General features: G+C 41.0%; 1 protein-coding gene across 3 annotated transcripts; it reads right to left on the bottom strand.

Annotated features, from left to right (window-relative positions):
- Nucleotides 1-335: 335 nt before the first annotated feature.
- LOC116180327 (poly(A) polymerase type 3) lies at nucleotides 336-11199 on the bottom strand. Of its 3 annotated transcripts, XM_031500259.1 has the most exons (9): nucleotides 11070-11199; nucleotides 10903-10968; nucleotides 10493-10845; nucleotides 10322-10444; nucleotides 5728-5983; nucleotides 5162-5671; nucleotides 4708-5111; nucleotides 739-883; nucleotides 336-617 (listed from the first exon to the last, which is right to left on the bottom strand). In XM_031500259.1, exons 3-8 carry the CDS (start codon nucleotides 10820-10822, stop codon nucleotides 767-769), a joined length of 1740 nt encoding a protein of 579 aa, XP_031356119.1. In that variant the 5' UTR covers nucleotides 10823-10845; nucleotides 10903-10968; nucleotides 11070-11199; the 3' UTR covers nucleotides 336-617; nucleotides 739-766. The 3 variants fall into 3 exon arrangements, with proteins under 3 accessions (XP_031356119.1, XP_031356117.1, XP_031356118.1); XM_031500257.1 differs by having other exon boundaries at nucleotides 10493-10968; XM_031500258.1 differs by having other exon boundaries at nucleotides 336-605; nucleotides 10493-10968.
- Nucleotides 11200-12109: the final 910 nt, after the last annotated feature.

The raw sequence follows: 12109 nt of genomic DNA, 5'->3' as shown, positions 1-12109 counted from the left end.
GCTCCACAAATAACGGGACGATTCAAATTTTCAAACTTCTTTCCGCGGATCCACGCCCAGCCTTATACAGGGTGATAAATAAAAGCGAACTCGGTAGGGGGAAAAATAATTTTATTTATGAAAATTACAATAAATTCTATACAGTAAAGAAAATAAACGTTAGTCAATGAGAGTTGATTGATACAACCATGAGAGCCCCCTAGCATAAAATCGTTACAATAAATGAATAAAGTTAAATAATTACGAATATTTATAGTACATTGTTTACACGAGTATCAAAATGAAATAAAAATTGAGGTCATTTTTTGATGCCCCAAAATTGGAGGCTCGTTTCGATCGAACTTTAAAAGCATAAATTTTAAAGTTGCAAGAAGAGCTCCCTTAAACTAAAATGCGAATCTTCGAACGTGGATAAAATGTTTTTTTTTTTGTTAATTATTAAAGTAAAATATTATCGCAGCACAGTTAAAGTATTGAATGCCGCGCGTGCGCATATCCCACACTAGTAATTGCACAGATTTTTCTTGCGATAATATTTTACGAGAGAACGTACCTCCCTTACGCTTTGTTCGTCAGAATGTGGCGGCCCAATGTCCTGGAAACACCTACAAGAAAAACTAACACAACATTTACAGTCGAAAATAAACAAGCGCTAATAGTTTTGGTTTTTAATAGTGCGAGTGAATCGCTCGTCGTAGAACACCAAGACTATCATCGACTAATATAATACGTCCTTACACATTAAAGTGGTAAAGGTGAATTATAGTCAGGTGCAGAGGGCGTGCGATGGCGGTGTCTCGGTGGGGGGCGTCTCCTCGATTCCGCTTATGTTACTGTTCGAATCGTCGTTGCAGCTCAGGGACGCGTCTGATTTGTCATCAAACTGAAAATGGAAAACGTTCTAGAATGTTCTGTACAGTCCGAGTCACATGGCGTCAAGCAACTAGGCAGAATATAGTTGTTTGTTCGAAAATTTTCTAAAGAATCGACTATAAACACGTAAATGCAAACGTAGCTCCTATCCCCCCCTCTCACCCACCTCTGAATCCCCCACCCACATATGGAGAGGGGGTATGGCTACCCATACGAACATCGAATTTCGTAGAGAGGAAAGCTAATTTCAATGACGAGAGTGCTGCTTTTATGAGCACATTCGGAGACAAACGTTCAAACAATCAACATGTTGGTTAGCCTCCCCCTCCCCCACCTTCACTCCTGAGGGTACCCCAATAACCCAGAATTTTGTAGAGGGGATGTTCTGAGAGCGCGTAAAAAATTGACACACGCAACTGGGCCTCGGTTTCGAGAAATGAAGCTCATATTATACCGCTACAGAGGGGGGGGGGGGGGGGCTTGAAACAGCAATTTTAAAAGACGTATCAGGCGCACACAATGAGTGACAATTTGCCTAAGAATCAATTTTTAACCTTGCGTTTCTGAAATACCAATATTGACAAGGATCTGGAAAGCAGAATCGCCGAGATGTTGCCTGATACTGAATTTTTTCTCACATTTCTGAGATCCTGTTACAAACACTTTCATTACAGAAAGGGAAACCTGCGAAAATGTGTCCTACAATGAATTTGTACATTTTCCAACATTTCTATAGTCCTGATACACCAATTTTACGATAGACTTTGTATCAGGCGAACATAATACACGAGGAAGTGCGTGACAATCAACTCTATAATCCTCCTACGTTTCTGCGAACCTGATACTGACAAACTGTAAAACGAAATTTGTATCAGGAGAACAGAATAAGCGAGACATTGCCCGACAAAGAGTTTTAAAAGGAAGTTTGTATCAAGAGAGCAAAATAAGAGATATACGCAGTGACGTGGAAGGTCGACTCGACTGCGATACTAAGCGTCCCTGAAGTTTTGTATCAGGAGAGCAGAGTAAGCGGCATATTGTCACACAAAGAGTTTTACACTCATAGCTTCCTGAGATCCTATTACAAACATGCTTCAGAAGCTAACCGACACCAGGGAAACATGTACCTACTCGAAAAGATATTTTACACGTTCTAGAACTTTTATGATCCTGATAATATTCACTTATACTTTTGTATCAGGCGAACATAATGCACGGAAAGTGTGTAACAATCAACAGGAAAAGCGGAATAGGCGAGATATTGATTGCCTGACAACGAGTTTACGCCGTTTTATGTTTCTGACCGATAACTAGGGAAATCTGGTACCCAAGAAGGTATTTTACACCTTCTCTAGAACCTCTATGCTCCTGATATAGGTATCAATCAATTCTAACCTCCTTGCGTTTCTGAGAACCCGGTACCGACCAACTGTAAAATGAAGTTTTGTATTAGGAGAGCAGAATAAGCGAGGTATTGATTGCCTGACAAAAAATGTGCACCCTGTCTTGTTTCTAATTGTAGGTAACAATCAACCCGAACCTTCCTGTGTTTCTGAAAACCTGTAAAATGAAGTTCGTTATCAGGAGAGATATAAGCGAGATATTGCCTGACAACGAGTTTACGTCGTTTTATGTTTCTGACCGATAACAGGGAAATCTGGTACCCAAGAAGGTATTTTACACCTTCTCTAGAACCTGTATGCTCCTGATATAGGTATCAATCAATTCTAACCTCCTTGCGTTTCTGAGAACCCGGTACCGACCAACTGTAAAATGAAGTTTTGTATTAGGAGAGCAGAATAAGCGAGGTATTGATTGCCTGACAAAAAATGTGCACCCTGTCTTGTTTCTAATTGTAGGTAACAATCAACCCGAACCTTCCTGTGTTTCTGAAAACCTGTAAAATGAAGTTCGTTATCAGGAGAGATATAAGCGAGATATTGCCTGACAACGAGTTTACGTCGTTTTATGTTTCTGACCGATAACAGGGAAATCTGGTACCCAAGAAGGTATTTTACACCTTCTCTAGAACCTCTATGCTCCTGATATAGGTATCAATCAATTCTAACCTCCTTGCGTTTCTGAGAACCCGGTACCGACCAACTGTAAAATGAAGTTTTGTATTAGGAGAGCAGAATAAGCGAGGTATTGATTGCCTGACAAAAAATGTGCACCCTGTCTTGTTTCTAATTGTAGGTAACAATCAACCCGAACCTTCCTGTGTTTCTGAAAACCTGTAAAATGAAGTTCGTATCAGGAGAGATATAAGCGAGATATTGCCTGACAGAGTTTTACACCCTCTTAAGTTTCTGGGATCCTGTTACAAAAATGTCTACGAAGAAAACTGACATCAGGGACATAGTATCCGAGAAGGTATACACCTTTTAGAGCTTCTATGGTCCTGATATATTCGATTTTAAGATACTTTGCATCAGGTAAACATAATGCACGGAAAGTGAGTATGGGATCAATTCTAACCTTCCTGAATTTCTAAGAACCTGCTACCGACAAACTGTAAAATAAAGTTCGTATCAGGAGCAGAATTAGTGAGCTATTGCCTGACAAAGTTTTACATCAACCTAGATTTCTGGAATCCTGATACAATTTTCAAGAAGAAAAATTAAAATCAGGAAACCCTAGTACCCGTGAATGTATTTTACACCTTCTGAAGTTTCTACGGTTGTAATATACTCAATTTTAAGATACTTTGCATCAGATGAACGCAATGCACGGAAAGTGTGTAGCGATCAATTCTAACCTAAATGCATTTCTGCGAATCTGCTACCGACAAACTGTAAAATGAAGTTTGGTAGCAGGAGAGCAGAATAAGCGAGATATTGATTACCTGGCAGAGTTTACACCCTCTGATCTTCTTGGAATTCTGATTTTCAAGAAGGAAACCAAGGAATCTAGTACTTGAAAAGGTATTTTACACCTTCCTAGAGCTTCTATACTCCTGATGGATTGTCTGAACGAACTACGTTCGTATCAGGAGAGCCGAATCGAGATATTACATCCTTTTAGGTTTCTGGGACACTGTTACAAAAAATTGTAATAAGGAAATTGATATCAGGGAAACCTAGTACACGCGAAGGCATTTTACACCTTCTAAAGTTTCTATGGCCTTATTTTTAAATATTTTGAGGTGAAGATAATGCACGAAAAGTGTGTAGTGATCAATTCTAACCTATCTGCATTTCTGAGACCCTGCTACCGACAATCTGCAAAATGAAGTTTTACATCAGGAGAGCAGAATAAATTGATTACCTGATGAAGAGTTTACGCCTTCTTATGTTTCTGGGATTATGTTACAAAAATTTGAAGGGTTTCCGGGATCTTACAATCACTTTTGAAATTGTTATCAGGGAGACCTATTGCCTGAGAGGATATTTTGCGTTTCTTTGGCACTGAAATCTCCATTTTGAGAAAATAAACTTTTCAGTTTCACACCGTACAGTTTCATAATGCGTGAGAAGACACACAGTTTAAAACACTTGCGTTTCTGAGATCCTGACATTGAAAATTTGCAAAAGGAAGTTTGTATCAGGAGAATAAAAGCGATCAAGGGAAAATAATACCCGAGGTGTCTTTCAAACTAATTTTTTCACCTTTTAACCTTTCTACTGTTTTCCATTTCTGAAATATACAACACAATTCAAATGGTAGGATAACAATACGGATTACATTGTTTCTGCTTCAGTTACAACGTAATGCGACTACGCCCACAAAATGAAAGAGGGCGGCGAGAGGTTAGGAATAAAAATTGAATTTAATTTTTAAATTTCCGTACTAAAAGGCGAGGCCGAGCTCAATTCACAAGCAGTAGGTACGTACCTCGTCCGAAATTCGCGAGCGTTTCCCGGTCGGCGTGGTCTCGTTGGCGTCCAGCGATCGTTTGCTGGACGGCTCGGTTCCGTTCTTGCTCGTGCTAACCTTTCGCTCGCGCTTAATGAAGCTGAGCGCGATGTAGTGGTGGAGCTCGCGGCGGCGAACGTGGCGCGCCTCGAGCTTCATGCCGTCCTTTAACATTTTTATATTCATCGCGTGCCGTATTACCGTCTCGGTAAACTGTTGGATGTCGTGCGTAAGATCGACGTTAAGATTCTCCGTTTTTATAAAATCTAAACCTATAAACCATAAAGTACAGTGAACGTTCGGTTCCTGCTGCGCCTCGAGCTGATTGAAGCTCTCCGGATTGATGTGGGCCAATTTGATGTGCGTGTTTCGCTCCAACGTAACTGAAAAAGGGCACCGCTGTAGAATGCCGGCGATTACGATCGGCGTTTACCAATTAATAACCGAACTTTACTCTCGACTAATCCGCACCACTCCAGGTGATCCTCGGTGCTGCCCGAATAAACTAAAAGTACGATAAAATGTTTATACTTGAGAAAAAAGAGGGGCGGTTCGAATAGTTTGTCCCACTTCTGCTTGCCGAGCATTATCTCGTCCGTGAGCGCGAGTCCCGCCTTGAACTCCTCGATCATTACCGTACGAGTGGACTGCGAGACGTTGTAGGTCGAGTTTTGCTGAGGATACGCGGGCGTGATGATCGGCATGAGGTGGTAGCGGTCGGTGACGTTCACGCGCGGATCCCAGACGGGAAACCCTAAATTCGCGTTGATGGGTTGCTTGAGTAAGACGGGCTGCGGCCATTTCCACTGAGAGAAAACCAGGAAAAACTTATGGACTAACGTGGCGGGTGCCGCATTCGGATACAGCTGGCACGTTCGCGCGACGAGCATCGCCCACGAAACGCCCCCTAAATAACCTAAGACGTTACTGTAGATCCCGTGCTCTGAAATAAATTAACAAAGAAATTGATTAAGTGGAAACTACGACGGTGCTACGTACTTTTGGCCCACAATTTAATCGTGCGGAGCGTGAGCCGGAAATTTTCAATGTTAGGCACCAACCTAAGCATTTCGTCGGTGACGCGACACCCGTTCAAGCTGCGCACGCAGCGTTGGTCTAAATTCTTGAGCAGAATGTCGTCTTGTAAGTCCATACTGTCGGGGATCTCTTTGAGAAGCAGGCGCACGAATAACATGTCGATTTCGATACCGTCGAAATTCATCTTGATGACCGGCACGTAGGCCTCCTCGACCGCCTACGATGAGACCGAGAGTTAACAAAACAAACCTCTGAAGGGAGGGGCTCAAAATGTTGCAGTAATGCCAGAGGTATCCTACGACCCAAAAAGATTGCTCTTTTATTACGTTTTCAATTCTACATATGACCCCCCCTCCCCTTCTTGTATCGCATCGATCAATTGGTTTAAAATAAACCTGTCAAAAATCATGGTGACATTTGGAGAACCAGGGGGTCTGGGTTGGGGGGGTCAAGAGCCAATCTTCATTTACCTACCACTAACATAAGAACCTCAGGTGATGCGTTCACCCTCAAAACTGTCAGCCCCTGTCAGTGTTAAGGATTTAGGCATTTTGGGGAAGAATGTGAAACCGGGGGGTTTGGAGTACCCCCCCAGGAAAAGGTGTAATCTTCATTTACCTACACCATAAGGCCTTCGTATACTTATTCCATACCCTCCAGGAACCAGTAAGTGTCATTTTCGTTTCATTACGACGAAAGACCTTCGTGCGCTGGGGGGTACTGTACACCCCCAGTGATCATCCTCAAAACTGTCAGCCCCAAATTTTTTTTTCAAAAATTACGGTGTTAAGTGTTAAGGATTTCGACATTTTGCGGAAGAATATATAACCGGAAGATCTAGAATAGCCCCCAGAAAAAAGAAAATCTAATTTCCATTTCGCTACGACATAAGACATTGGTATACTGGGGGTATTCCATACTCCCTGGTGGTACGTTCACCTTCAAAAGTGTCAGTGCCAAATTTTTTTCAAAAATGATGGTGTAAGTGTTAAGGATTTTGACATTTTCAGGAAGAATGTACAACCGGGGGGTCTGGAATACCCCCCAGGAAAAAGAAAATCTAACTTCTCTTTCGCTACGACATAAGACATTGGTATACTGGGGGTATTCCATACTCCCTGGTAATAAGTTCACCTTCAATAGTGTCAGTGCCAAATTTTTTTTCAAGAATGAAGGTGCGAGTGTTAAGGATTTTGACATTTTCAGGAAGAATGTACAACCGGGGGATCTGGAATACCCCCCAGGAAAAAGAAAATCTAATTTCCATTTCGTTACGACATAAGACATTGATATGCTGGGGGTATTCCATACTCCCTGGTGGTACGTTCACCCTCAATAGTGTCAGTGCCATATTTTTTTTAAAAATGATGGTGTCACTTACACCATCGGATTTCGACATTTTTAAAAGAATGTACAACCGGGGGGCTGGAATACCCCCCAGGAAAAAGAAAATGTAATTTCCATTTCACTACGACAAAAGACATTGGTATACTAGGGGTATTCCATACCCCCTGGTCATACGTTCACCCTCAATAGTGTCAGTGCCAAATTTTTTTTCAAGAATGAAGGTGCGAGTGTTAAGGATTTTGACATTTTCAGGAAGAATGTACAACCGGGGGGTCTGGAATACCCCCCAGGAAAAAGAAAATCTAATTTCCATTTCACTAAGACAAAAGACATTGGTATACTAGGGGTATTCCATACCCCCTGGTCATACGTTCACCTTCAAAAGTGCCAGCGCCAGATTTTTTTCAAAAATGATGGTATAAGTGTTAAGGATTTTAACATTTTCAGGAAGAATGTACAACCGGGGGGTCTGGAATACCCCCTAGGAAAAAGAAAATCTAATTTCCATTTTGCTACGACATAAGACATTGGTATACTGGGGGTATTCCATACTCCCTGGTGGTACGTTCACCCTCAACAGTGCCAGTGGCAAAATTTTTCTCAAAAATGATGGTGTAAGTGTTAAAGATTTCGACATTTTCAGGAAGAATGTACAACCGGGGGGTCTGGAATACCGCCCAGGAAAAAGAAAATCTAATTTCCGTTTCGCTACGACATAAGACATTGATATGCTGGGGGTATTCCATACTCCCTGGTGGTACGTTCACCCTCAATAGTGTCAGTGCCATATTTTTTTTAAAAATGATGGTGTCACTTACACCATCGGATTTCGACATTTTTAAAAGAATGTACAACCGGGGGGCTGGAATACCCCCCAGGAAAAAGAAAATGTAATTTCCATTTCACTACGACAAAAGACATTGGTATACTAGGGGTATTCCATACCCCCTGGTCATACATTCACCCTCAAAAGTGCCAGCGCCAGATTTTTTTCAAAAATGATGGTATAAGTGTTAAGGATTTTAACATTTTCAGGAAGAATGTACAACCGGGGGGGTCTGGAATACCCCCCAGGAAAAAGAAAATCTAATTTCCATTTTGCTACGACATAAGACATTGGTATACTGGGGGTATTCCATACTCCCTGGTGGTACGTTCACCCTCAACAGTGCCAGTGCCAAATTTGTTTTTCAAAAATGATGGTGTAAGTGTTAAAGATTTCGACATTTTCAGGAAGAATGTACAACCGGGGGATCTGGAATACCCCCCAGGAAAAAGAAAATCTAATTTCCCTTTCGCTACAACATAAGACATTGATATGCTGGGGGTATTCCATACTCCCTGGTGGTACGTTCACCCTCAATAGTGTCAGTGCCATATTTTTTTAAAAAATGATGGTGTAAGTGTTAAGGATTTCGACATTTTTAGGAAGAATGTACAACTGGGGGGCCTGAAATACCCCCCAGGAAAAAGAAAATGTAATCATTTCCATACGACATAAGACCGTCGTACACAGGGGGCTATTTTATAACGCCATACCCATACCCTCCTAGGAAAAAGAAGGTATAATCTTCATTCAACCCTAAAAACTTTTTCGAAAAATTGTTGTGTTAGTGATATGGGTAATAAATACTTAGGGGAAGAATGTAGGACCGATGGATCTGGGCTAGGATCAAATCCCCCCTCCCCCCTCCAAAGGAAAAATGCGGACAGAAATGACTACTTCTTTCTCCCACTTCTCTATTCTTTTTGTTGTGACGTAATATGAAAAAAAAAAAAAGGCGCGCGCTTGGGTTTGAACCCGCGTTATCAGCCGTTGTAAAACGAACTTACAAATGAGCTACGATCACCTTCATAATATTCGCTTATGCTGATATAAATACGACAAATTAATACGGATAATTAACAAGAAGTAGTCACATCATATCATTTTTCGCCTTCGGCTCGTACTCCATTAATCCAGCGCGAGATAATTTTACTCCCGTGCAAATCATACAGTCTACCATGCTATAAGTTGTCACTTAAAGAATTCAATGTTCAGTTCTGTTGTGCGTAACTTCCACGAGGTGGAGAAAATTTCCCCGGTGACCGTGGGAGCGGGTCATATTGGATTTTTACGAAACGACAGATAAAAAAAGTAAAATAATGACGTGGCACACTATACTTTTACGTTCATTTCTCAACAAAACATTCTCTAACCGTCACGGAGATCGCAATGGTGAGCCACGATTTTAAACCACCCTGTACATTACACATAAAGGATGTAAAACAGTCAAAAACGTCTTTTTACAATCCGACTGACGTCATACAACTGTTTTTTCAAACAATAACGATAAAGATATCAGTTTCAGAGGGTGATTTATTGGGTTTCATTGCACCTGCGTCAGCGAAACGAATTGGGATGTAGCGGTCATTTCATTTGTGATTTGCGGTAAACCGACTACCCGTTTCCCAATCTTATATTTGAATGTCACTTAATTAATTCATATACAGGGTGTCCCATTTATGTTGAGACAGTCAATGAATGGGGGGGATAGCAAAAAATGATTTACGTAAAATATTCTTCATATGGAGGGGCCGATTTAATGACACTATTTACACAACTGTCCCTTAAGGGTCAAGTGTAGGGCAACTTAATTTGTTCAAATAGAAAGAGAAATATATACTTTTTAATGAACGGAAAATTATAAACTTTCGTGGGAACCGTTTTTCCCGTGCACTTACCAAAAGCTTCTTCTTACCTTGTTTGCAGGGTGCGGCATTTAGGCCGTCCGCCCTTGCGTAAGGTGGCATTTGCACTACAACTGTTAGTTCTTCAATCCAACTCCCTATCACTAATTCACCAGTGTATTCTCTTGGTCAGAGAGCCAATGCCACAGAAATCTATAAGAGAGTTTTCCCCAACGAATTTGTAGGTTTGAATGTCTTCCATGCACGCGGTGTAAGGGTTAAAGAGTTTTGGTAGGGAATTACAGAATGACAGACGACAAGTAAGCATTTTAGAACTTTCTAGAACCGTCTAGGCTTTGGAAATTGCGTAGAAAGTTCTAGAGAGCCTCGTCAGAGGGATATTAAAACAAACCTCGAGCAAAAACTTACAAACAATTCGGCTTATCTGTTTTTGTTGCCTCACACTGTATGTCACAAACTCCCACTTGTATAAGGGAGAATGCGTGGCACTACTGCAACACTTCAATGTCATGCTTACGCGTAAGTCCGTCACTTCGGGCTGTTGCTTGAGCAATTCAAAGAACGACGTGAAGTAATCACTTCGATCGATATGCCGCGGCGCCACGCACAGCGCGTCGATATCCGCCCCTTTACAGTGCACCTAAAATCAGATTAGCATAACAAAAATCGTTAACTTCGGACGACTTACCCCCAATCTATAACTACCAAACGTGTATATTTTACCGCCGACGTGCTCCGCGACACTCTCCGGCATGTTTTTCACAATTGACACGTCGCGAATCCACCGTTTCACTAACGAATACAACTTTCCCAAAATGACCATGCGGTGATTGAGCTCCTGATCCGATTCGAACACGTCAAACGGCTTCAGCGCCTCCTCAAGCTCGGCGGTCTTCGTCAGATCGGACTGTTTCGGTGACGCCAACGAGATCGCCGAGGTCATGCCCAAAGTGTGCTTATTCTTTTGCATGACGTCGTTCTTTTTGTTATTGACGAGTGTCTGTTGAGACGACCACATTTTCGCTATATATAGTGAACTAACTGGAAGTGGAAAGATTTCAGTAAACAAAATAAGCGTCTCTCTTTGCTTATTCGAACCGCAACATTAACTAGATGAAGCGAAAAAAGAGCGAGGGCTGAACTCTTAAATGTTTATTTCATAGCCTAAAAATGAAAACAATGAAAACAGAAAAATTGGAGCGCAGTGCGAGAGGCTGAAGTGAAATTGTTAAGCCGATTTCACTCCCTTATGTAACTTTACTTACAATTTATACATATAGACTAACTTTAGATAAATATACTTAATTATTAATCAAATAAAGTCATTTTCTAACGTAAAAAAATGTCGTAGTAAACGACCATGTTTGCAATTTTACAACCACCATTACATTGTTGCCAATACAACGTTGGCAGATCACACATACTGGAAGTGGCTCATTTCGCACTTAGTACATTGTATACAAGAGGTTTTTGAATTTAATGTTTTCTGCATGTTATTAAACATTTTGGGAGAGCACAAAAATCAGCATCCATATAATTTTTCTCTAGAGGTTGCCACGTGGTGCTACGTTCTCCACCAAAATGTTTTCAACAATCCACAGGCTGCATAGAAGGAATTGAACGTCAATGGGTCATCGAATCTCCTCGTATTTTGGGTCCATTTATAAGAGTCTAAATATTCAAAAATTATCTATGCTAGTAAATTTTTTTGAATCTAATGTAGATGTCTATAACGTCGCTTTAAAAAAATCAAGAAATTAGTACAAGCATTGAATTTAGTTATAAATTCAATGGTACAAGGCTTAGAGAAGGTCACCAGATTTTCTGTTACACTGGGGGGTTGGAATTGATCGTCAAATAGGTCTTTTTTCCTAGAGACTAGGAAAACCATACCTCTGGGTGCTACGTTCTCCCCTAAAACGTTTAGCCATTAGACCTAAACTACGGGTTTTTGGGGAGAACATCATACAGCACAGTACAAATCGATTCTATTTTCATTGCCACATTTCAGCGTCATAGTTGTCGTCGCTGTATTTTACTATGTTGGTGACACCAAAGCAACTCGATTTATCCCTAGAATTGCGCGGTTTATGCAACATAAATATCCCAGGCCCTATAAATAGATTGCATACAAGTCTCTTGCAGCAATGAATCATCTGGCTTTGAACTGTGCATGCATTTTGCAACGTGCATAATTACAATTTTTATTGCTCATACATGTGAAAAGGACCCGGTGCACCGTCTCTGGTTCCAAGTATTAAATTCATTTCATTAATAAAATAATCAAAATTTGAAAAAAAAATCC

The sequence above is a fragment of the Photinus pyralis genome, unplaced genomic scaffold, assembly GCF_008802855.1.
Source record: "Photinus pyralis isolate 1611_PpyrPB1 unplaced genomic scaffold, Ppyr1.3 Ppyr1.4_LG9, whole genome shotgun sequence".
Lineage (NCBI taxonomy): Eukaryota > Metazoa > Arthropoda > Insecta > Coleoptera > Lampyridae > Photinus > Photinus pyralis.
Note: the sequence above shows the minus strand (reverse complement) of the source record. Positions and strands in the feature narration are given on the sequence as shown.

Coding starts and splice junctions, on each gene's coding strand:
- LOC116180327 (XM_031500257.1), bottom strand. CDS start 10,822: ATGTGGTCGTCTCAACAGACACTCGTCAATAACAAAAAGAACGACGTC. Junction 5,984..10,321: donor CCGAAGTGACGGACTTACGC/GTAAGCATGACA, acceptor GTCTCATCGTAG/GCGGTCGAGGAGGCCTACGT. Junction 884..4,707: donor GCTCGCGAATTTCGGACGAG/GTACGTACCTAC, acceptor TTCCATTTTCAG/TTTGATGACAAATCAGACGC.